Below are 23,166 nucleotides of genomic sequence, written 5' to 3'. Positions count from 1 at the left end.
CACCACAAGGCATGTACGTCACCACAAGGCATGTGCGTGTCACCACAAGGGGTGTGCTATCATCACATGCCATGTGCGTGTCACCACAAGAGGTGTGCTATTGCCACAAGGCATGTACATCACCACAAACCATGTGCGTGTCACAAACGGTGTGCTAACAACACAAGCGGTGTGCTATCACCACAAGCCATGTGCGTGTCACCACAAGGCATGTACGTCACCACAAGGCATGTGCGTGTCACCACAAGGGGTGTGCTATCATCACATGCCATGTGCGTGTCACCACAAGAGGTGTGCTATTGCCACAAGGCATGTACATCACCACAAACCATGTGCGTGTCACAAACGGTGTGCTAACAACACAAGCGGTGTGCTATCACCACAAGCCATGTGCGTGTCACCACAAGGCATGTACGTCACCACAAGGCATGTGCGTGTCACCACAAGGCATGTACATCACCACAAACCATGTGCGTGTCACCACAAGCGGTGTGCTATCACCACAAACCATGTGCGTGTCACCACAAGCGGTGCAAGGCGCTCGTGTCACCCCACCCAGATGCGAGGCGTACGTGTGTCGCCAGGCGCCTGAGGCTTCGCCACCAAGACGCCCCGGCCCGCTCTGCCCCAGAGCCGCCCAAGCCGGTCACATCCCGCCCCCGCCGCCGCCCGGCGGGCAAAGATCGAAGGCAGCCGGGGGCAAAAGCCCCATCTACTCCCAGGCTCCGCCCCCTCGGCGCGCGCGACGGGGATACCGCGACCCCGCCCCCCTCGGCGCGCCACCTCGTCGCGCCTGCCCGCCGAACCTGGGCGCTGCGGGAGCCCCGCCCACCGGTCCCCTCCTCGGTTACCCGTCGTGCTCCGCGCAGCCCTGGCACTGACGTGGCTGCCCGCAGCCGCCATCTTGTGAGCCTGGGCGGGGAGCGCGAGAGAAGCGCAGGAGGGAGCCGACCCAGAGCCGGGGGCAGCCAGCGCCGGGTAAGCGGCCACGTTCCCCTCCCGCTCCCCCGCGGTCGTTCGGCGCGGGAGGCCGGGCCCGGGGGTGGAGGCCGCTGGGTGGGGGAGCGGCGGGGCCCGGCCTGCTGGGTGTCCCGGAGCAGCGGGGGCGGCCTGGCGCGTCCCTGCTGAGGGCCCGTGGTGCCCAGCAGGCCGCCCCGCCCTGGGGAGCGTGGGACGCTCGGGGAACTGCGAGCGATTCAAACGGTCGCTGCCCGGGTGGGGTCCCAGTCCCGCCTGGCCCGGCCCCCCTGTCCCCCCCCCCCGGGCCCTCTTTCCCCCCCCAGCCTGGGCCCGGCCTAAGCCCTCTCTCTTCCCCTCCCCCGGGCCCTCTTCTCCCCTACCCCCCACCAGCCTCGGCCCGGCCTAGGCCCCCTCTCTTCCCCTCCCCCGGGCCCTCTTCTCCCCTACCCCCCACCTTCCTCGGCCCGGCCTAGGCCCCCGCTCGTCCCCTCCCCGGGCCCTCCTCTGCCCCTCCCCCGGGCCCTCGTCGCCCCCCGCACACCCCCCTGGGCCCGGCCTAAGCCCCCACTCTTCCCCCCCGGCCTGGGCCCTCTTCCCCCCCTCCCCCCCCAGCCTGGGCCCGGCTCTTCCCCCCCTCCCCCCCCAGCCTGGGCCCGGCCTAAGCCCTCTCTCTTCCTCTCCCCCGGGCCCTCTTCTCCCCTACCCCCCACCAGCCTCGGCCCGGCCTAGGCCCCCTCTCTTCCCCCCCCCCGGCCCTCCTCTTCCCCCTCCCCCGGGCCCTCTTCTCCCCCCGCACACCAACCTGGGCCCGGCCTAAGCCCCCTCTCTTCCCCCCCGGCCTGGGCCCTCTTCCCCCCCTCCCCCCCCAGCCTGGGCCCGGCCTAGGCCTTCTCTCCTCTCCTCTCCCCCGCCCGGGCCCGGCTTAAGTCCTCTCTCTTTCCCCCCGCCTGGGCCCTCTTCTCCCCCCCCCCCCCCCAGTCTGGGCCTGGCCTAGGCCCTGTCTCCCCTCTTCCCCCTCAGCCTGGGCCCGGCCTAGGCACCCGACCTGTGTCCCCCTCAGCCCAGAACCCCCCACCTTGGCCTGGCCAGCCCTATGGACCTAACTCCCCAACCTTGGCCCTGTCAGGCAGGTCTACATGTCCAACATACTCTTCCCCCCCAAGTGGGGGAGTTGGATGGGAGTGGTTGTCAGGTCAGATCTCCCTCTCTGAGTAGCTCAGAGCTGGCCCAGGGCATATGGATTCTCCTCTTCCTCAGACTCTTGGCTTGCTTTAGGTATTTAATGCCTGTCCAGTCTTGGGAGTGTGATCAGGGATGTGTGCTGAGTATGTGCCTTCATTAAACGTTCGAGGGTATAATTGCTTAATTCTTGTAGTGCTTGGGTCGGGTTGTGTGATAGGATGAAATGGTGAGAAGTAGAGTAGCTGTCTTTACCCTGGAACAGAATTTCTTTCCAGTCTCAACTGCTTGGGTGGGTGACCAGGCGGTCAACCTTCCACCCTACTCAGCTTGCCGGGCTTGTTTATAACAGATTAGCCGCTGGCCTATAAAATCCCATTTGCCTTTATCTGTGTCCCATATATGACACTCCAGGAAGGTAACCTCCTCCCACAATTCAGCTTGCCAGGAGTATAGTGCTCTACACGGAAGAAGTCATTGATTATGAGGCATGATTGGATTTACTCCATTTTAGTATCATTAAAACTGTTTTGTCACAATCATCTAGTCAAAGTATTTGACTGGCACTTGGCCTACCAAAGCAAATTCCACAGGTTGGCTGAGTGTATGCATAAATTTTATTTTGACTCCTTCAGCTTCATCTATAGCTGAAATATTAACTATTCAGATAATACTTTGAACTTTGCTGTGCAACCACTGAGCCTCACAATACCTCTTTGAAGAGCATTATTATCCCTGTTGTACCGATGAGAAATGGACAAATCACTCAACTTTAAGCTCTCTAAGTTTATGTAGCAGAACAATTCTATTACTATTTTTGCCACTCTAATAACCTGGCAGTTTTTTATCCGAATTTGGGTATTCCCTGTCATTTTCTTCCTTTAAGGGAGTTAGAATTTTTCTCCAAATATTCTTTAGTTCTTTGTGACTTTCTACTCAAAATGGTACCATTATATACAGGGTTAAGCTTGTAGGTATGGAAGGAAAGGGATTTTCTGAAAATGTACTTAGGGGGTTAGTTTGATGCCATTATTTCCTCTACTGGACACCCATAATTGTAGCAAAGCTTGGGAGCTGACTACTTCCCCCAACCCATTATTGTAATGGTAGCCCTGGATGAAAAGGTGAGGAAATTTACCTGACTTGAAGCTCTTAAATTGGCTGGCTTGACTGTCTTCATTTGTCATGCTTACTGACACCTCTGCTCTGCCAGAGCAGCAAAACCAAGAGATGGTTTAAACAAATGTCACTTCTACAAACTCAGCAGCTTTGGGTGCTACAGCAATGGACACTGGTTAAAAAACTCATTTTAAAAATCAGGTGCAGGGTAGGTTGTGCCCATAAATAGGTGGCTTGACAGATCATGGTGTCCACTTATTTGCCATGGATTCTTAATTCAAGAACCTTGAATCAGGTATAGTGTCTGTTACTCATCTCAACATCAGTCTGTATCAGCAAATCCCTTTGTATAAAGTTATCTGAAAGTACTATTTTTTTTTTTGCATTCTTATCTGAAAAGGGACTGTAAAAGTGGTACATTCTTACTCAATAGATCTTTTGTGTAGGTCTGAGTCATACTTGCTGAGTATATTGACAAAATGGAGATTTGTCTTAGGCTTTGGAGCTAGCAGAGTTAGGAGTAGACTGGATTCTCTTCCTTTTTGTGACTCATCAGAATTGTTCAGTGTGTTACCCCATGTAAAACTGTCTGTGGGAACTAGGGTTGCATGAGTACAACTAAGGGCATAATTACCCCGCAGAACCCTTATTACATACATTGGTGGAAGAAGGAAAGAAACCCATCTTGACAACAAGATTGGTTGAGTTCAGAAGGATGCGAGTTAAGTGAAATGAATTTTTTCCTATCAAACCTGCTCAGTAGAAAATCACTGAGATGACAATATTTACATTGCAGAGTAGAACTACACTTTAGTTTCATCATCTGTTACAAAATATTTTATCATGTGTAGGTCATTCTCATGAGTATTTCAGTATTCTGGATTCTTTACAATGGGTACATTTGGTCAACATAGCCTATGGCTACACTACAGCTTAAGTCAACATAAGTTGTGTTGCTCAGGGGCGTGAATTGGCCACCCCCCTGAGCGACATAACTTGTGCCTAGTTAAGCACCAATGTGGTCAGCACTATGGCAGCAGGAGAGCTCCAGCTAACATAGTCACTGCCACTCATTGGGAGTGGGTTAGTTAAGTGCACAGGAGACTCCCATCTGCTTAGAGCAGTGACATTAGAGAGCTTGCAGTGATGCAGCTCCATTGGTGCTACTGCGCTGCTGTAAGTGCTCTCATGTAGCCATAGTTGTATAAAATTGAGATTCCATAAAAAAGCAGGTGTCTTCGCCCCCCCCCCCCCCCCCCTTGAAGGCCTTGTAAGTGTGGAAGCTGAAGAGCTGGTATTACAGCTACCACTATCCCCAGCTATCATGCTCTCCTTTTACTGATGGGCAAAAGTTTTGAATCAGCTTCCTGCTACAACAGCTGTTTTTCTGCATTATTCGGCAGTTTTTCTTGCTGCTTGCAAGTATCTAATTTTATTTCTTGTTTCTAATACATGGACACATTGTGTGAATATATATTACTTTTGCTGATGTCTCAATTCTAATATTCCTCTTCATATGCTGATCTTGATCCAAACAATCAGTTGAGAATTGGCTCTTGGATTGGTCATGTCAACCACCAATCTTGTTTCATTTATTCTTTAACTTGACTTTATTCACAGTATCTAGGGTGAATTTAGTCATAGTGTTGAACTCATATAGTGGGTGGGGTAGTATGTCAGACACATACACCTCTACGCTGAAATAACACGAATTTGGATACAACGCGGTAAAGCAGCGCTCCAGGGTGGGGGAGGCGGGGCTGCACGATCCAGCGGATCAAAGCAAGTTCAATATAACGCTGTTTCACCTATAACACAGTAAGATTTTTTGGCTCCCGAGGACAGCATTATATCGAGGTAGAGGTGTAGTTTAAAACTTGAGCAGTTTTAAAGTATATAAGTATTTTGCTATTGTAAGTCTGAGCCACATTCTATTTAAGTGGAAGTCGTCAACACTTTCTGCTGGTTAGGCTGAGCACAGTTTTCTTAGGTTTCACCATATTTAATAGCAGATGTAGCTGTAATCAAATTACTTTAGATGTGCCTTGACTGGGTAGCAGACTACACTTAACTCTGACATCTTTCAGGCAATTGGGGACAGCCAGAAGAAAAAAATAGAAGAGCCTTCTGCTTCTGCCCAGAAATCTCATGATTGTAGTCAAAATCCTTCCAGTAAGGTGAATTCCTTTACATTTTTTGCCAACCTTTTTTTAAAGGAAGATACAGAAGTTGAGTCTCTCTAAACTTAAAAAATGTGGACTGCCAAAAGTTGAGAGAACTCACTGGATTACTATGGAATATGTTAAATTGTTCACCTGTTTTTTAGATAAACAATATTGGGTTACCCCTGTTCTTTGTCTTGTGATACACCAGCTGTTCATAATATTTTAATGTGGGTCAGGGTTTTATTTTTGAAACTTAGAAGTGCATCACTGCTTCTCATGCATGAGGTTGAACTTGAAAACAAGAACCCCAGACTGATGTGGCTTTTGAGTAAAATGTTAAATGGTCCATCTTTTGTTTCCATGGGTTCTAGAACATTGTGCAATCTACTTCTGTTCACGTTACTGCAGGAATGACTAAATCTTTAGTGCACTAGGGCAATATCTAACTGTTGATGCACATGTTCCACCTATTTATTTCTATTACAGTAGCACCTACGGGTTCCATTATACTTAGCACTGTGTGCACACAGTGCTAAGAAGGTCTCTTCCCAGAAGAACTTACATTCACCTATGTCTACTGAAATTGTAACAGACAGAAGAGATGTAATGGGATTTAGGTGAACTATGTTCTTTAGGAGTTATGTTTCATTCTCCTGCAGAAGCAATTGAGAAGCTGTGGCCAAAGTCACAAGTAAGATCTACTGTCAGTGAAGAACATCATCTTGATTTGAAGAGGTGCTAAGCCGCCTTCAGCACCTGCAGCAGTTGCATTTATTTGGTCCTGATATTTAGCTGCTGTTGTTTGGCAGAGAAGTTCAGTTCATTTGGAGAAGCATTTGAGAACAGTTGTGGCCCTCTGCATTCCTTTTAAAAGGCTTAGATGCGACTTCTGGTTGAAAATAACTTACTGTATACGTGTTTTCATCCAGCCCATCTGGGGATTGGCATCATCTGCTCTGGATGACTCTTCACCTAGTTTCATTCATAGTGCTCTGTTTGTCAAGTCTTGGAGAACATGAAAGCCACATTTAGATCAATCTTCAGTTACTCTTAGCAAGAAGAGAATACATTTTGATGGCTCTTGTGGTACCATGAAGAAGAATAACTTGAAATGGGCACAGAAGGGAATTCTTAAAGCAAAGACAGAATTCCCTTTACTGTACCGTATCTTTATAGACAGCTTTCAATTGGCTTTCCAAAGGGAATGATTTATTTTACATTAGAAACATCAGGAATGTCAGGTCTCTGCTTTCCTTATGTTGGTCGGTAAATAACCAAGGTACTGTAACTTTTTACCTGTTTTTTCCTTCCTCTTCCAAACTCAGCATCCATTCTCACCCCCTTCAGTTGGAGATAGGGAAAGTTGCAGCTCTGATTATGGCATTATGTGCAATCAACCATTTAAGATGCACAACAGATCTTGCGAAATACCTCCAAGAAAGAGATAAGGGGGGTTAATATATTGTAACAAGTTGTTGGTGGAAGGGCAGAGGAGGAGTGTAGAGGTAGTCTTAATACATCATGATGAGAGTATTAAATGATACCATCTCTTGCTTTGCAGCTCATCTTTAAATACTTTGTACATGACTCATCTTTAATTCTAAGACTTCATAGAAAGTTAGATTCCTGATGAGGATACATACTTAAACTAAAAATTCTGAAAATTAGCATGACTTCTACATCTAAAACAGTGTTTCTCAAACTGGGGTTGCTGCTTGTGTAGGGAAAGCCCCTGGCGGGCCGGGCCAGTTTGTTTACCTGCCCCGTCCGCAGGTCCGGCCGATCGCGGCTCCCACTGGCAGCAGTTCGCTGCTCCAGGCCAATGGGGGATGCTGGAAGTATCGCGGGCCGAGGGACTTACTGGCCGCCGCTTCCAGCAGTCCCCATTGGCCTGCAGCGACGAACCGCAGCCAGTGGGAGCTGCGATTGGCCCGGGCAGGTAAACAAACCAGCCCGGCCCGCCAGGGGCTTTCCGTACACAAGCAGCAACCCCAGTTTGAGAAACACTGATCTAAAAGCAGCAAAGAATCCTGTGGCACCTTATAGACTAACAGACGTTTTGCAGCATGAGCTTTCGTGGGTGAATACCCACTTCTTCGGATGCATCCGAAGAAGTGGGTATTCACCCACGAAAGCTCATGCTGCAAAACGTCTGTTAGTCTATAAGGTGCCACAGGATTCTTTGCTGCTTTTACAGAACCAGACTAACACGGCTACCCCTCTGATACTGATCTAAAACTTATGCTTAATTTTAGTCTTGTAAATAGTATCTTGAAAATAGCAGTCTTGATTTCAGTAGAAAAAATTAGAAATCAAAAACTATAATTCCTGCTTCAGAGAATTCTTTGAGTTGGTTACAACTACTTCCTATTTAGCCGTCTTTCATCCTTTGCTTCATAGGTGAAAGGCCAGTAAACAACTTCTACTAATAGTTGGATATAACTGTTCTTGAATAGTCATCTATGGAGTCAGTTTAGTTACATAGTTGACAGTGTTCTGATCAAGAGCTATTTTTAAAATTTGCTGAAATAGAACATTTTAAGCTGCAAGGAAACAGATTCTTCAAGTACGAAAGAAAGCATGCAGGTTTGTTTAACTGGCTATATCCATTTCAGGTGTGAAATACTATGCTGCTAGATTACATTGCCACTAAAACTTCTAAGATAGTTTATCCCTGTGAAAGTTAGAAATGACCCAACATCTAAACAGTACTTTACAGGTCAAAGGCATAGTGCCAACTTCAAAATTGCTCTTCTAAATATTTTGTCTACTATTCTTACAAGCCACCGCAAGGAAAACTAAAGAAGTTGAGTAAAACTATTTTTCTCTGATTTTGTTTTTCCTCACTCTGTTCATTTGTTAACACTTTGTATAAGTCCATGGAAATAAAAATTTTACTTTGTCTTCAATGAGGAAGAGTGCCTTTGATATGTTTTTTTTATTGGGGGGAGGAGGGGAATTGGTTCATAAACATGTCATTTATACCTGTTAAGCATTTAAGTAGCTGGCAAAACATTTGGACACAAGAAGCAGTTTCTATAATTACATTTTGGTTATATTGACAAGAAAGCTAATATAGGCAGTTGGGGATGGAGAAAAGGACTGCTGTGAAAAATATTTTAAATACATATCTGAAATCACAGGTTTAATATTACATTTCAGACCAGTAGTGCTGTGGCTTCAAAATGGTCAGTTTTTTTATACAAAGAAGGCATTTTGATTAGTTATATTGTAAATAGCATGTTGTGGTGCACAAGAATGTGTATGTACATTAATGATACTCTTTACCAGTTGTAGCTATTGAAGGAAAAACAGCTGAAACTGCTAGTGCTGGCTAAGGGTTTTGCAAGTCTTCAGAATGCCTTCCTTACAGGTGCTTTCACTTTTTAACAGACATAGAATATCAGGGTTGGAAGGGACCTCAGGAGGTCTCTAGTCCAACCCCCTGCTCAAAGCAGGACCAATTCCCACTAAATCATCCCAGCCAGGGCTTTGTCAACCCTGACCTTAAAAACCTCTAAGGAAGGAGATTCCACCACCTCCATAGGTAACCCATTCCAGTGCTTCACCACCCTCCTAGTGAAAAAGTTTTTCCTAATATCCAACCTAAACCTCCCACACTGCAACTTGAGACCATTACTCCTTGTTCTGTCATCAGGTACCACTGAGAACAGTCTAGATCCATCCTCTTTGGAACCCCCTTTCAGGTAGTTGAAAGCAGCTATCAAATCCACCCTCATTCTTCTCTTCTGCAGACTAAACAATCCCAGTTCCCTCAGCCTCTCCTCATAAGTCATGTGCTCCAGCCCCCTAATCATTTTTGTTGCCCTCCGCTGGACTCTTTCCAATTTTTCCACACCCTCCTTGTAGTGTGGGGCCCAAAACTGGACACAGTACTCCAGATGAAGTCTCACCAATGTCGAATAGAGGGGAATGATCACGTCCCTCGATCTGCTGGCAGTGCCCCTACTTATACAGCCCAAAATGCCATTAGCCTTCTTGGCAACAAGGGCGCATTGTTGACTCATATCCAGCTTCTCGTCCACTGTAACCCCTAGGTCCTTTTCTGCAGAACTGCTTCCTAGCCATTTGGTCCCTAGTCTGTAACAGTGAATGGGATTCTTCCGTCCTAAGTACAGGACTCTGAACTTGTCCTTGTTGAACTTCATCAGATTTCTTTTGGCCCAATCCTCTAATTTGTCTAGGCCCCTCTGTATCCTGTCCCTACCCTCCAGTGTATTTACCACTCCTCCCATGACATGCTTGTACTCTGAAGTAGGGAATTAAGCTTTTCTGCAGTCAGTCTTATTTGCTAGCAGTGCCTTTCCATCTTTTCAGTGTTGGATGTCATCAGTAGTAGAAGAGTTTGTGAGCAAGATGCTTATACTCCTGCCCAGTAGCTTTTCTTGCAATGGTTTGAAATAGTGAACATGTGTAACACTAGTTTAATTGCTGCTGAAGCTCCATGTGAGTGCTGTTATGGAGGAGCACAGATGTAAATAGATTTGTATTGCATCTAACATTCTACTCCTTAAATTGTGAAAATGGCAGAAGAATGTTGGATGTACAGGTTTTTCCCCACTCTGTTGCCTTAAAGCATTTTACAATATCTTTTTGTTAATACAGTGTATAGTTACAGGAAATGGCTGCTTACATCACAATTGCTTTTTTTTTAGTCGATTAAAGAAGTTGAATCAGTTGTACATGGCCAAATGGAACTGTGCCATGAAAGACTAAAACAGGGGTGGCCAACCTGTGGCTCTGGAGCCACATTCGGCTTGTCAGAAGTTAATATGCAGCTCCTTGTATAGGCACCGACTCCAGGGCTGGTGCTACAGGCACCAACTTTCCAATGCGCCAGGGGGTGCTCACTGCTCAACCCTTGGCTCTGCGATAGGCCCTGTCTCCACTTCACCCCTTCCTGCCCCCTCCTCTGAGCCTGCCGTGCCCTCTTCTCCCCCTCCCCCCCCCCCGAGCATCCTGCATGCCACGAAAAAGGTGATTGAGAGGGAGAGGGATGCGCTGATCGGCGCTGCCGGTGGGTGGAAGCCTCGGGGAGTGGGAGGTGCTGACGTATTACTGTGGCTATTTGGAAATGTACATTGGTAAATTCTGGCTCCTTCTCAGGCTGGCCACCCCTGGACTAAAAGATTGCACTCCAGTTTTCAAAGATCTTAAATCCCGGTTAAAACATCAGTACAAATATGCACCTTTCTTGGCTGATTTACAGTATAGCTGGAATTAAAATTAGTAGACTGGCTTTATTCAACAACTATTGGACAGCATGTGAGCAGGAACATACTGAATTTCTAAAGGCATGCAAGTAAAATACAATGTCATTAAAACTGGTATGGATGCAGAAGTATAGAACACTACTAAACATGTAAATTTTAGTGTCATCCCTTTTATTTTAGATTGTGTAATGCTTAAAGCCACTTGTCTTTGGTGCCTTGCCACTTGAGCAAACTTCTAAAATGAATCCTGCATAGTAAAAGCATTACTATAAGACTCATTCACTCTAGTTTTAACTTTGCTGTGAGTTTATCTAAGATACATCACTTGCTAGAAATTTACCTGTAGTTTGAGATCTTCTACTTCCTGGTATAAATTTGCAGAGTCTTATCCAGAAATGAGTCTTTGTTCCTCTTATTGCTTACCAATGACACACAAGGTCTTAACTGAACCTGAATAACAGGTTTCTACTGCTGTTCAGACCTTGTGGGAGGTGCTATAGAATGCAATATCAGAGTAAGGGTGTGCTCTGTAGTGCTGGGGGCTTGTCTACGCTTACAGCCACGCAGCGATGCAGCTCCCACTGTAGCGCTTAGTGAAGGCTCTACCTATGCTGACAGAAAAGCTTCTCCTTTTGACGTAGGCACTCCACGTCCCTGAGTGGCAAAGCTAAATTGACGGGAGAAGCCCTCCCATTGAGAGTTTTGTCTACCCCAGGGGTTTGGTCAGTATAACTGTTTCGCTCAGGTGTGGATTTTCACCTGAGGGATATAGTTCTACTGACATACGTTTGTAGTGTAGTCCAGGGCTCGGCCTAATGAGGAGCAACAAAACAGGAGTAAGAGCAGCAACGGGTGTTTTGGAATATTCAGCGCTGGTGAACGGTACTAGATTGACATCCATGGAGGCTGAAATCGTGTCTACAAAGCGCCGTTGGCACATTTAGCAGCAGCTCAATCTGTCCAACCCTGACCTGGAGGGGCCCTCCCTTACAGGTGATAAGAGAACAGAATCTGTTCATTCTCTAGTATCTCTTCTGAGGATGCCAGATGGGACTTGCCTATAATACAAAACTACCAATTGCTGACAATGAGTGGTGCTGAATATGGTTTGGCTGCATATAAAGGCAAGGATAAACCACATTAAGGTAGCTTTTGTCATGTAGACAAGCCCCAGCTGAACTACTTGTGGTGGTTATACCTGTGCACTGGGAACTAGACCGAGACCACCAAACTAGCTTCATCTGGACTGTCATACAGTCAACAGTGGTAATATTTGGGATCTCTATTAACTTGAGTTAGAAGAAAAACAAACCGGAATAGAGGAAGATTCTTTACTTAAGAATAGACCATTTATTGGGTAGTTAAGACTCTCACTCTAGTATAGTTTGCCTTTTCTCAGGTAAGACACATAATGTCACATGTCCAGACATCTGGAACGGGCAAGAGAATGAGAAAACACTGGTATGTCTACACTGTAAATATGTGTGGCGAGCCCATGTCAGCTGACTCTGGCTCATGACACTCAGGCTGCAGAGCTGTTTAATTGCAGTGTAAACGTACCCAAAAAGACCCATGAAAAGTAAGGGTCTCTCCCTATGGGGTGGAGAATAACTATTCAGAAATTGTCAGTGTTAATAATTAGGCTTGTAGTCTTCATAAGTAGATGTGCTAGGGGAAAGAACTAGAAGACGCTGTTTCTATTACAATAGTGCGAGATGCCCCAGTCGTGATTAGTAAGTCCCTGTTATACTTTGCACTATACAGAGGTGAAGATACAGAAGGCATGATTGAATACTATTGTTAATGTAAGAGAATGTGTAAAAATAGCACTAAAACTAGTCTGAAAAAAGAGAGAGATTATGGGGTGGTGAGTGATACAAATGGAAGATGAGTTGGTGGAAGGAGACAGAAAGGGAATTGGAGACTGGAAGAGGGGTAAAATAATAGAATCTTCCCTCCTTCCAGCAGCCATGGTAGGGGGTAAGTTTATCTGACATCTAGCCAGAGGCAAATACAGAAGAGTCCCCAAGCAGGGTCCAGGAATAGCATCAGGAATTGCATAATTAACTCAGGTTTGCGGCTGGGTTTCTCACTAGAGCATTGCTACTGGTAAGTCTTGCTTCTGTCGGATGGGTACCTAGTAAATGTTTCAAGTTCTGACTCTTACAAGGATGGAAACTACTACAGCTGTATCATCTCAAGTATTGTGTACTGTTTGGGTGCTGCTATAGAGAATATTGGACAAGATAGAGAACTGGATAACAAGTGTAGTAAAGGATACATTGTATCCGAGAAGAGCTATGTTTATATTCACTAGAAAAGATCATTTTAAAGTGGAGACATAATGGAAAGTGTAAAAATCTTAAGTTGAATAGAAAGGTGGATGTCATAAAACTACTCAGAAAGATGATAGTTTTAATTTAGGCTTAAATGGGGAGCACAAACTTATCTGCCACCAAAAGGATTCAAGGAAAATCCTCCTATGTCTCTCTAGTTTGTGGAGGGGAAGTAGCAATGGAATGCAAGTGTAAACATAGAAACTTGTTACTGTAAGACAAGCACAGATTGTATGCCTCTTTTGAGGCACGGGAAGATGTTAAGAATCTCAACTACATGTTAACTGAGAGTCAAATTTTAAATGGCTGCTGTCAAGATAGTCATAACCTAAATTGAGTTACATGCCTTTAAATGTGTAAAATGTTTTTAAAAAATTTACTCTTAACTTTTTTACAGGGCTTGTAAAGTAGCCTAATAGTGGTGGTACTCAGACCTCCAACGGGGGTGTGGTTATAAATGCCTATATAACAAAATAAAGTCCAAGTCTCCTTTTTTTAATCTGGTGTAGGGAGCTGCTGTGGAGGCAGCATACTCATGCCCAGTGGAGCACTTCCTGTCATTCACTCCCCTCTCGCCAAATAAGGATTGGCAGTGTCTGCTGCGAAAGGAGGCATCTCCTGTTCTTGTCTGGAAGACTCGTGACAGTCTTTTGAGGAAATAGGGGCTCTAGAAAGAAGGAAATGCATTCCTTTGCAAATGAGTCATGCCACAATCTTTCTGTTTGATACAACATTCATAAATTGAGCTACAGTTCTCTCTGATAGCCCAGTATTTTGGCTCTAAAGGAATATGAAAGCAGCATTAAGTTTTCTTAAGAGAAAGCATCTCTTTTTAACAATGACAGTGAAACAAATTTTAACTGGAAGTAAAACCAACACTAAAGACAGTTTCCATGCCACATCTTATTAAACTTAAGTGAATTAAATGTTGGTGAAAGATTCCAGAATGACAGCCCTCGAGACTGAAGTCTCCTATTCATGGAATAAGCAAAACATGGACATTGGTGCAACAGAAGCATTACACTGTGTGAATTCACATTACACTAATGTGAAAGAGCGATAGCTTCTTGCTCATTCTGAGAGTAATAAGGATCCCTTTGAGAGAAGGCACTGGGATGTGCAAATCTTTCTTGGGCACTACACTGAGTCATATTTAGTCTAAATTCAAATATTTATATATTGGCTTCAGTAATATTCAGTAATTCCACAATTATTTTTAAAACTTTGGTTAAATGTATAGACTAGAACATAATTTTTAAGAACATAATTGCTGAGAACCTTCAGTGAGTTATGCAGTGAAACTATACTATTAACACGTTGCTAAAAAACTGAAGGTAGATTCTGATCTCTTTGCATTACTCATTGCTAAGTATTTTGGGGGTGGGGAAGTGTAATAACTGGCATGTTTTAGTCATCAAAAGGAAGGTGAGCTCTGTGACATGGACTGTCTTAAAAATTACTTAAATTTGAGGGGCAATCATAAGTCTCACTTGCCTACTGCACATGTGCAATAAACTTTCAGATGACTGATTCATTGGTAATGTGTTAACAAAGTACACATCATATTATATAAAGAATTTGGCTTATTGTAATAAACAGACATCCTCTAAAAATCATGCAGTTTCTGACTATATATTCCTGCTGTCTTTTTTGTTCTAAAATTTAATTTTGTTTCTTAAATTTTCCATTAGTGATGGTCATCTCTGCATATATCAGTGTACATTTGAGACCTCAGTTTCTAGGCAAAACAGTAGCAAAGTGAATTATGTCACCAATTTAATGTAATGCAGTGTCACCATCTACTGGTTAAGGAACGTAAAAAACATTAAGCTTTTGTTTTTAAATGCCCTTAAGTTCTTACCCCTTCTCTCTGGTAAAATTTGTCTTGGATGCAGCTTTCGGTTTAACGCTAACATAAAGTGATATTTGTTAGAAAAGAAGAATTTGTTATTGCTGTAAACTGCAATAATTCCTATCCCTAGAATGACATGGTAATATCTTTTATTGGACCAACTTCTGTTGGTGAGAGACAGGGTTGCTCCAATAAAAGATATTACTTCAGCCTCCTTGTCTTGCCAGTATCCTGGGACCCGCACAGCTACAATACTGCATATCCTTAGAATGTAATACTGAATTTGCTGATGGCAACATAATGTGCCTTTTAATGGAAATGTAGCTGGGTGTCAGATACAAAGGTGAACTGCAAAGGTTTTGCTGAAAATGTAACCTTGTGGGTCAAGACTTAAATGTAGAAAAGCAGGTATCTGTTAAAAATTAGTCTTGTATTTTAACAGTTTGTGAGCACTAGTTTCCTCAAATCCTAAAGAATCATATTCTGAGCTATTTTTTGGTCTTCCACTTTCATCCCAACTTCAGTGCTCACTCATATATAGAGAGGATTAGAGTAGAATGATTAACACCACCATCACTTTCTCATATTGTCCTTTTGACTGATATTTTTGCGTACCCAATCTCAACCAACAGTCGATATCTCATAGAAAGTTTCAGTAAAACCAGTTGATCGACTTTTGAGAAGAATGTCTCAAAGATGCGGGTTTGGTGGTTAGCAAAGCCTTAGCCAATATGATGATCATGCTGCAAATTGTCTTCCTCTTATAAATCAATCCACTGGTGAGGAGGGAAGCAACTGTTAAAGAGCAGGGAGACATGGTGGGCTGTGTCATGGGATTTCTCTATTCCCGCATTTTGTTTAGTGAACAGGGTAATGTTAAAATGTTTAAAAAAAAAAAAAAAAGGCTCAGGTCTTACCATCTCCCATCTTAGAGTGAATGGTACATTACCTCAAAGTGATAAATATATGTGCTATGAGTAACACACACAAAGCGTTGGAGCAAGATGAAGTAGTCAAGTGTGTTGTTCATGTTGATAAATCATATGTACACTTCAGTGTTTTCTTTCACTAAAAATTAATACTTAGCTTTTGTACAACTTTTCAGCATTGGAAAAGGATGGTGATGCTGACTATGTCAGTAATTGAAAGACATTGTGTAAGCCCACTAACAAAAGATTCAGGAGTACTTATGGTAGCTATCTTATAATTAGGACTACCTTTTCCCCCATTTGTCAAAAAGTGCTTGAATTTTCCATATTGAGGCAAAACAATTTTAAGAACCCACTAATCTGTATCTAGTGCATTTTAAAATCCTGAAATATACCGTGAGCTCCTTACAGCTTTCTTAGAATGTGTTCAGCTGCTAGTCTATAGCTGTTCTTAGCCCATGTTACTATGAAGAATGTTGTCAGTAGTTATACATGCAGTAACTTGAACATAACACCAGATGGAATTCACCCAAGAGTTCTGAAGAAACTCAGATATGAAACTGCAGAACTACTAATTGTGGTATGTAACCTGTTGTATAAATCAGCCTCTGTACCAGATGACTGGAGTATAGCTAACATAATGCACATTTTTAAGAGGCTCCAGAGACAATCCTGGCGATTACAAGGCGCTAAGCCTAACTTCAGTACCAGTCAGATTGGTTGAAAATAGAGTAAAGAACAAAATTGTCAGACACAAAAATGGACTCATTATGCTGGAGAAGAGTCAGTGTGGCTTGTGTAAAGGGAAATTGCCTCACCAATCTGTTAGAATTCTTTGAGGGTGTTAGAATTGGAAAGTACGGAGAAGGGCAACACATATGATTAGCTTGTATGTAAGGAGAGATTAAAAAGACTGGGACTGTTCAGCTCAGAAGAGATGACTAAGGGGGTTGTGATAGAGCAGAGGTTCTCAAACTGGGGGTCGGGACCCCTCGGGGAGTCATGAGGTTATTACATGGGGGGTCACAAATTGTCAGCCTCCACCCCAAATCCTGCTTTTCCTCCAGCATTAATAATGGTGTTAAATATGTAAAAATGTGTTTGTTTTATATGGGGGGGTTGCACTCAGAAGCTTGCTATGTGAAAGGGGTCACCAGTACAAAAGTTTGAGAACCATTGTGATAGATGTTTAAGTGTTAGTTACCCCTTCACAGAGCACATAAATCAGGGATCACCCAATGAAATTAATATGCAGCAGGTTTAAAAAAATAATAAGGCAGTACTTCTTCACACACTTCACAGTTAACCTGTGGAACTCATTGCCTGGGGACGTTGTGGAGGCCAAAAATGTAACTGGGTTCTGAAAAGAATTGAATAAGTTCATGGAGGATTGGTCCATTGGTGGCTACTAGCAAAGATTGTTAGGGACACAACCCTGTGTTCTGGGTGTCCCTAAGCCTCTGACTGCCAGAAGCTGGGGCTGAACAACGGGGGATTGATCACTCAATTACTGCCCTGTTCCGTTGATTCCCTCTGAGGCATTTGGCACCTGCCACTGTTAGAAGTCAAGATATTGAGCCAAATGGATCATTGGTCTGACCCAGTATAACCATTATGTTCTTCTTTTAATTGTCTTGAATTTCTTCTCTCTAGATTTCATTGGCCAGTGAGGGAACACCTTATTTCAAGCATGGGAAATATTTTTGCTAACCTCTTCAAAGGCCTTTTTGGCAAAAAAGAAATGCGTATTCTTATGGTTGGTCTGGATGCTGCAGGAAAGACCACTATTTTGTACAAACTTAAACTTGGTGAAATAGTAACTACTATCCCTACTATAGGTAAGATACACTTGGCTTGCTTTTTTAAACTTTTTGAGATTCTGGTCCCTGTGACACATGTTCACATCAGTGTCTTTAGTTAGTCACATGCTTTGCTGGTTTCATGGCTCAGTTGCAGTGCTGCATCCTGACTTGGCTCTAGTGACAGTTTGCCTCTGATGGGTTGGGGTGGAAGCAGTACCTCTTTAGGCCTGGGAGGAGAAGAGAACATATGACCAATGTTCCCCCAAATTTTTTACATCACTGTGTGCAATGAATTTTGTTACGTGCGCCAATATGAGGTGCTGTGTGGCGGTGGAAGGGCTGAGGGGTTCAGAGTATAGGAGGGGGCAGAGGGTTGGGATGGACGAGGGCGGGGGATGAGAGGGTTGGGATGCAGGAGGGGGCTAGGACAGAGGGGTGGGGAGTGGGGGCTCTGGCTGGGGATGAGGGTTGTGGGTGCAGGCTGCCCCAGGGCTGTGGAGCGGGGGGAAGGACTCCTCCCAGCCCTATCTCACTGCGGTGGGCCAGGGGAGAGGCACCTCTGGTTGCACACCTGCATGGCCCTTGATAGCCAGCTGTGTGGCTGCGCAGCTTATAGAGAACTTAGCATATGACTGCTTTTAATTTCATTCCTTCTGGCCAAGGTGTGGAGCAGCTTTTGATAGGTGGGGAAGTCTGTCTAACTTTTGTCTGCTAAGGGCACCATGAACATAAAGCATTTCGGGGGGTAGGGGTGGAAAAACAGAGTGGCTCTTCTGGGGAGATGGACTGGTCAGAGGTTAGAATCAAATCAATAAAATCTGAAGATAAGGTACTAAGGAATATATTTAAAAGTCCTTTTAGTTCCTCTTACAGTTCCAGCTGCAGAAGTTTCAGTTGAGGAGCCAGTCATAGACACTCATTACTGTATATTTTTAGGGGACATCGGAAGGTAAGAGAAATGGGTCTTAACCATGTTGAGGTCTTGAGAGGAAAAGTGTGAAATTACAGCATCTAAATTCAACTTCATATACTTGTCTTGTCTTTTATGATTAACTTCTGAGCATGAATTGGAGACTGTAGTGTATATTTTCCTGCTTGGTGACAAAAAAATTGATCATTTCTATTTCAGGTTTCAATGTAGAAACAGTAGAATACAAGAACATTAGCTTCACAGTGTGGGATGTAGGTGGTCAGGATAAGATCAGACCTCTCTGGCGCCATTATTTCCAGAATACACAAGGTGGGTCCTCAGTTAAATGACTGTCTGTGTTAAAGAAACTTGTGCATATGTTAAACTTTTTCCTGAATTGCTTACTACATGAAAACATAAGCCAAAGCATCAAACAACTGTCCATTCAAGGGTTTGGTAAGTGGGTACCAATCCAAATCTTCAGTGTTTGTTTCAATTCCCAAATTAGATTAATGTAGATGCAAAAATGACAACAGTTGCTCCTTTAAAACACTTGAAAATCAGCTCTGCTGCTTACCTGTCAAAACCAGAGTCCAGAATTGTTTCCTCTGCAAGAGTTGAAAATCTGCTTTCAAACTAATGGAGAGAATATAGGAAAATAGGCTCCTTTTTAAGTACTTGTCATCTACTACAGAGCTAACATAGAACCATGAGTCAAGGACATCAGATAACTAGAGGAATTGATGTTAAAACACGTCAAATAAGTCTTGTAGCAACTCTCCTGCCCCTATAACAATTCTTTTTTAAGGGAACTTGCACTGTTTTTGAAAATATTTTTGTAGTTTTAGTTCTGTGTATATAATTTGAAATCTGTTCTTGGCCCAAAATTGGGAGGAAATCTATGCAGAGTCAGCATTTGTTGGGATTTGTCATTATCTCAAACAAAAGATATTGTAGTAGCCAGAGATGCATGGAGTGGTACGTATTGATAAGCTGTTTGCTTTATCTTCTGTTAAAACTTCAAAATATTACAGCTTTAGCCTTGATTGTTCCCCTACCCTCTGCCCACCAGAAAAAACTGGGATTTTTTTTAAAGGAGAATTTCTGGTGTGAAGCTAATTTTTTTTTGTAATGATTGTTTTTGTTTTATAGGTTTGATTTTTGTGGTTGACAGTAATGACAGAGAACGAGTGAATGAGGCCAGAGAAGAGCTTATGAGAATGTTGGCAGAAGATGAGCTGAGAGATGCTGTCTTATTAGTGTTTGCTAACAAACAGGTATGCGTTAGCAAGTGATCTTAAAGGCTTCTATTAAAAAAAAAAAAAATCTGAAGTCATGAAATAGTTGTGCCAAAATGTTTAGTACACTGATATGGCAGTCTTCAACGTTCCTTAGTGAGAGACTGAAAGAGTACTCAGTAGAATGCCATATTGACTGATCTGTAGCTCCATTGGCTACAGCAAATTTTAAGTGTTTTTTCTCTGAAAACTGACTCCATTGAAGTGAAATCATAAGTCTTTATATTTGTCTCACTAATTTTCCACATCAAATTCTCAGCTTGCTAGTAAAGAATGCTGCCAACTTGAATTTAAGTTAATTTAAAAGTATTTTCTGCTATTGCACCTGTCTGAGTTTCCCCAGGCAGTCAGGAAACTGACTATAAATAAACACTGCCAAAGCATACAATAAACTGGAGGTAGTTTATCTAATGCATCAGTTATGACAGTGGTCCCCAACCTTTTCCGGGTGGCAGGCGCCAAATGACGAGCCACTGAGGACTGTGGCCGACGGACAAGCATCCGCCGAAATGCCACCAAGAAGCGGCAACGTCAAGAGGCGTCGCTGCTGAAATCCTGCCGAAAATCAGCGGCATTTTGGCGGCGACACCTCTTGATGACGCTGCTTTTCGGCGGCATTTCAGCAGATGCTTATCCGCCGGCCAGTACGCGGGCGCACATAGATGCCCAGCAGGTGCCATGGCACCCTCGGGCACTGCGTTGGGGACCCCCAAGTTATGGTAAATTTAGGGGTGTCTTGTAATAGGTACAAAAATTCAGTCAGTTGACTGCCTTTGTGGTATCCCTTTACAAAAAAAACTATTAATTTTTTTTTTTTGAATGGCAAGCTCTGCAAACTCCCCATAGACTCAGTCTAGCTGGGTTTTCTGTCTCATGCATCACCACCAGTAGTGCTTGGCTTGGTCCAGATTAGGTCCTCCTTAAAACTCATGTAACTATTGTAAATTTGAACACATGCAACTAATTAACTTTTCTGTGTATAAAAATAGAATTCAGCTGACTCAGCTTTATTGGCTACAGCTATTAAAAGCAATAAGTTGTCATTGTTAAAACTGAAGGTAGGCAGGGAGCAGAGCTGTTAAGAGTGCTATTTATGTACCTGCTCTTCAGAACGGCACTTTAAGCTTTTCAGAAAAATCTCATTTCCTCAACTTTGAAGAGAACCTTCTGAATAAATGGAGCTGACATTGTGAGATCTCCCAGGTAGCCTGAAACAATAACCCTGAAGTGTGAACTGTCTTCTCAGTGCATGTTAATTCTGAATCTTAGTGAGTTTAAATGACATTAACCATTTTGCTGCTGATCTCTTGGCAGAAGCATCCAGCAATTATAGAATTGTAGACCGCTTGAATAGCGTTCCACCACTTTTTTTAATTTGATCCCTGACTGTAAGATTCCCTTTTTTAAAAAGCATGTTACCAGAGTTAAGATTAAACAGAAAGCTGTTACTTTAAATTGACAGCTGAGAGAAAGCAGAATCTTAACCTGAGAGCGGAGATTTTCAAAGGTGTAATTTAAATTCTTGAAAATTGCTAAATTAAAATTTAACTGCTAATTTAACTAAAAAGGTAAATCATTAGGTATCCTTGCTTTTCCATTTGATAGAATGAAGTCTGCATTTCAGTTCTGCATCATCAGCTTCCTTTTTCTTATACAATACAGTACTTCAGGGGCAGTTTCATTCATAGGATGAAATAAATCCTTTTTTCTGAAAACTCATATTTAGTCAGGATAGTTACATACTGAGGGGTTATGCAAATACTTCTGGTGTTCATTTAAGGAGGTAGTTATCCTTGGTTTCGTACCTTCTCATATGTGAACACTTTAACTGGAATATGTAAAGGATTTCTAAGTGGAAAATGACTTCCTTGTTTTCCCTCATTCAGGACCTCCCTAATGCAATGAATGCAGCAGAAATTACAGACAAACTTGGACTCCATTCTCTTCGTCACAGGAACTGGTATATCCAGGCAACCTGTGCCACTAGCGGAGATGGGCTCTATGAAGGACTGGACTGGTTGTCCAATCAGCTCCGAAACCAGAAATGAAACCATCAAACTTCCTCTTCCCTCTTTTTCCACCCCTCCCTTTTATTTCCTCCTCTTCGCCCTTTGCTTTACTCTAATGTGGCAAACTGTGCTACTTTGTGGTATTGAGTGCCGGAAGCTGTTTTCATTACTTTTGTCACAGTATGTATTGCACCATGCTGTAAATGTGGCAAGTACAAGCCTGAAAACAGTTAGGTTTCTTATTTAATGTAAATAGTTTTTGTTTCCAATGAGGCAGTTTCTGGTACTCCTATGCAATATTACTCAGCTTTTTTATTGTAAAGAATCAACTCACTGTTTAGTACTGGGAAGGGATTTAAGCGGATTAACATATGGGTTGCCAGTAGTCAATGTGCAATAGAGCTGAAGATTGTCCCTGTTGGGTTGTGAGAGCTGAGGTGAGATCCATTTTGGTGGTTGGTTTTTAACCTGAACTCTATTTTTTAAATAGCTACAGAAAAGTAAAACACTTGAACACATAAGAAGTGTGTTGGACATAATTTCTGTGATTCCAGTTTGAATACCAGTGATTTTTTAATTCTTTTGACATGGCAAAGCAGAAATAAAAGCAAGCTTAATCTGATTAAAATACAGATCTATGTAACTGCGAGATCTCTGGATCTTTCTGTAGTTCATAGCATGTGTGTTCAAAGGTTTGTTTGAACTGGTTTAAAGCAGTTTGCAAATTTATTCATACAACTTAAACCACTGTATTTTGCTTCAGATAAGGTTGATATTGTGATCTTCTATCAGACTACAGTAATTTCTGGGAGGTTCACATTTTTAACCTGTTACATTCTATGTGAAGTGTTTTGTACTTTTCTTGTGTGTAAACCACTCCAGAAGGCAAAACCTTTCCACAGAAAGCACAGCCTACATCAGTCCTAAGCTCTATAGTCAGAAAGTACTGTACGTAAATAAGAAATGCCATGAAAAACTCACCAAACATCTAGGTATAGTGTCTAGAAAAAAGCATGAGAGTCTGGAGAGTCATTCCATTCTAGAAGTATTCAATCCCATTTTGGAACAATCCCATATCTGTATATGTGTGAAAACCCTGGGCATCCCTCATACTGCAAGGTTCAGATTTGCCATCAGAAAAAGATCTCTTTACTTTTTTCTTTTGTATTTTGATAAACACTGAAGAAGCTGGAGCTGTTGAAAACATTAAACTTGAGGAACTATGAGAACTGGTTTGTTTAGTGTTGCGGAAACCTGTATGCTTTCAATACACAATTAGTAATCAAACTGTTTTGTATACTTGTTTCAGTTTTCATTTTGACAAACAAGCACTGTAATTAAAGCTATTAGAATAAAATCTCTTAACTATTTCA

General features: G+C 43.1%; 1 protein-coding gene across 2 annotated transcripts; it reads left to right on the top strand.

Moving 5' to 3' along the window:
• The first annotated feature begins 823 nt into the window (after window positions 1–823).
• On the top strand, window positions 824–23,166 carry ARF1 (ADP ribosylation factor 1). Of its 2 annotated transcripts, none has more exons than XM_045005794.1 (5): window positions 824–978; window positions 17,428–17,612; window positions 18,706–18,816; window positions 19,639–19,763; window positions 21,671–23,166. In XM_045005794.1, exons 2-5 carry the CDS (start codon window positions 17,465–17,467, stop codon window positions 21,830–21,832), a joined length of 546 nt encoding a protein of 181 aa, XP_044861729.1. In that variant the 5' UTR covers window positions 824–978; window positions 17,428–17,464; the 3' UTR covers window positions 21,833–23,166. The 2 variants fall into 2 exon arrangements, 1 of the variants encoding a protein (XP_044861729.1); XR_006576980.1 differs by lacking the exon at window positions 824–978 and having other exon boundaries at window positions 21,671–21,927; window positions 22,071–23,166.

The sequence above is a fragment of the Mauremys mutica genome, chromosome 2, assembly GCF_020497125.1.
Source record: "Mauremys mutica isolate MM-2020 ecotype Southern chromosome 2, ASM2049712v1, whole genome shotgun sequence".
In the NCBI taxonomy this organism is placed as follows: Eukaryota; Metazoa; Chordata; order Testudines; family Geoemydidae; genus Mauremys; species Mauremys mutica.
This window is presented reverse-complemented; position numbering and strand designations above follow the sequence as displayed.

Excerpts from the sequence above, each read along its gene's own strand:
- ARF1 (XM_045005794.1), top strand. The coding sequence starts at position 17,465 with ATGGGAAATATTTTTGCTAACCTCTTCAAAGGCCTTTTTGGCAAAAAA. Across the intron at positions 17,613-18,705 it reads AACTACTATCCCTACTATAG|GTTTCAATGTAGAAACAGTA; the intron begins GTAAGATACACT and ends TTTCTATTTCAG. Across the intron at positions 18,817-19,638 it reads TTATTTCCAGAATACACAAG|GTTTGATTTTTGTGGTTGAC; the intron begins GTGGGTCCTCAG and ends TTTGTTTTATAG.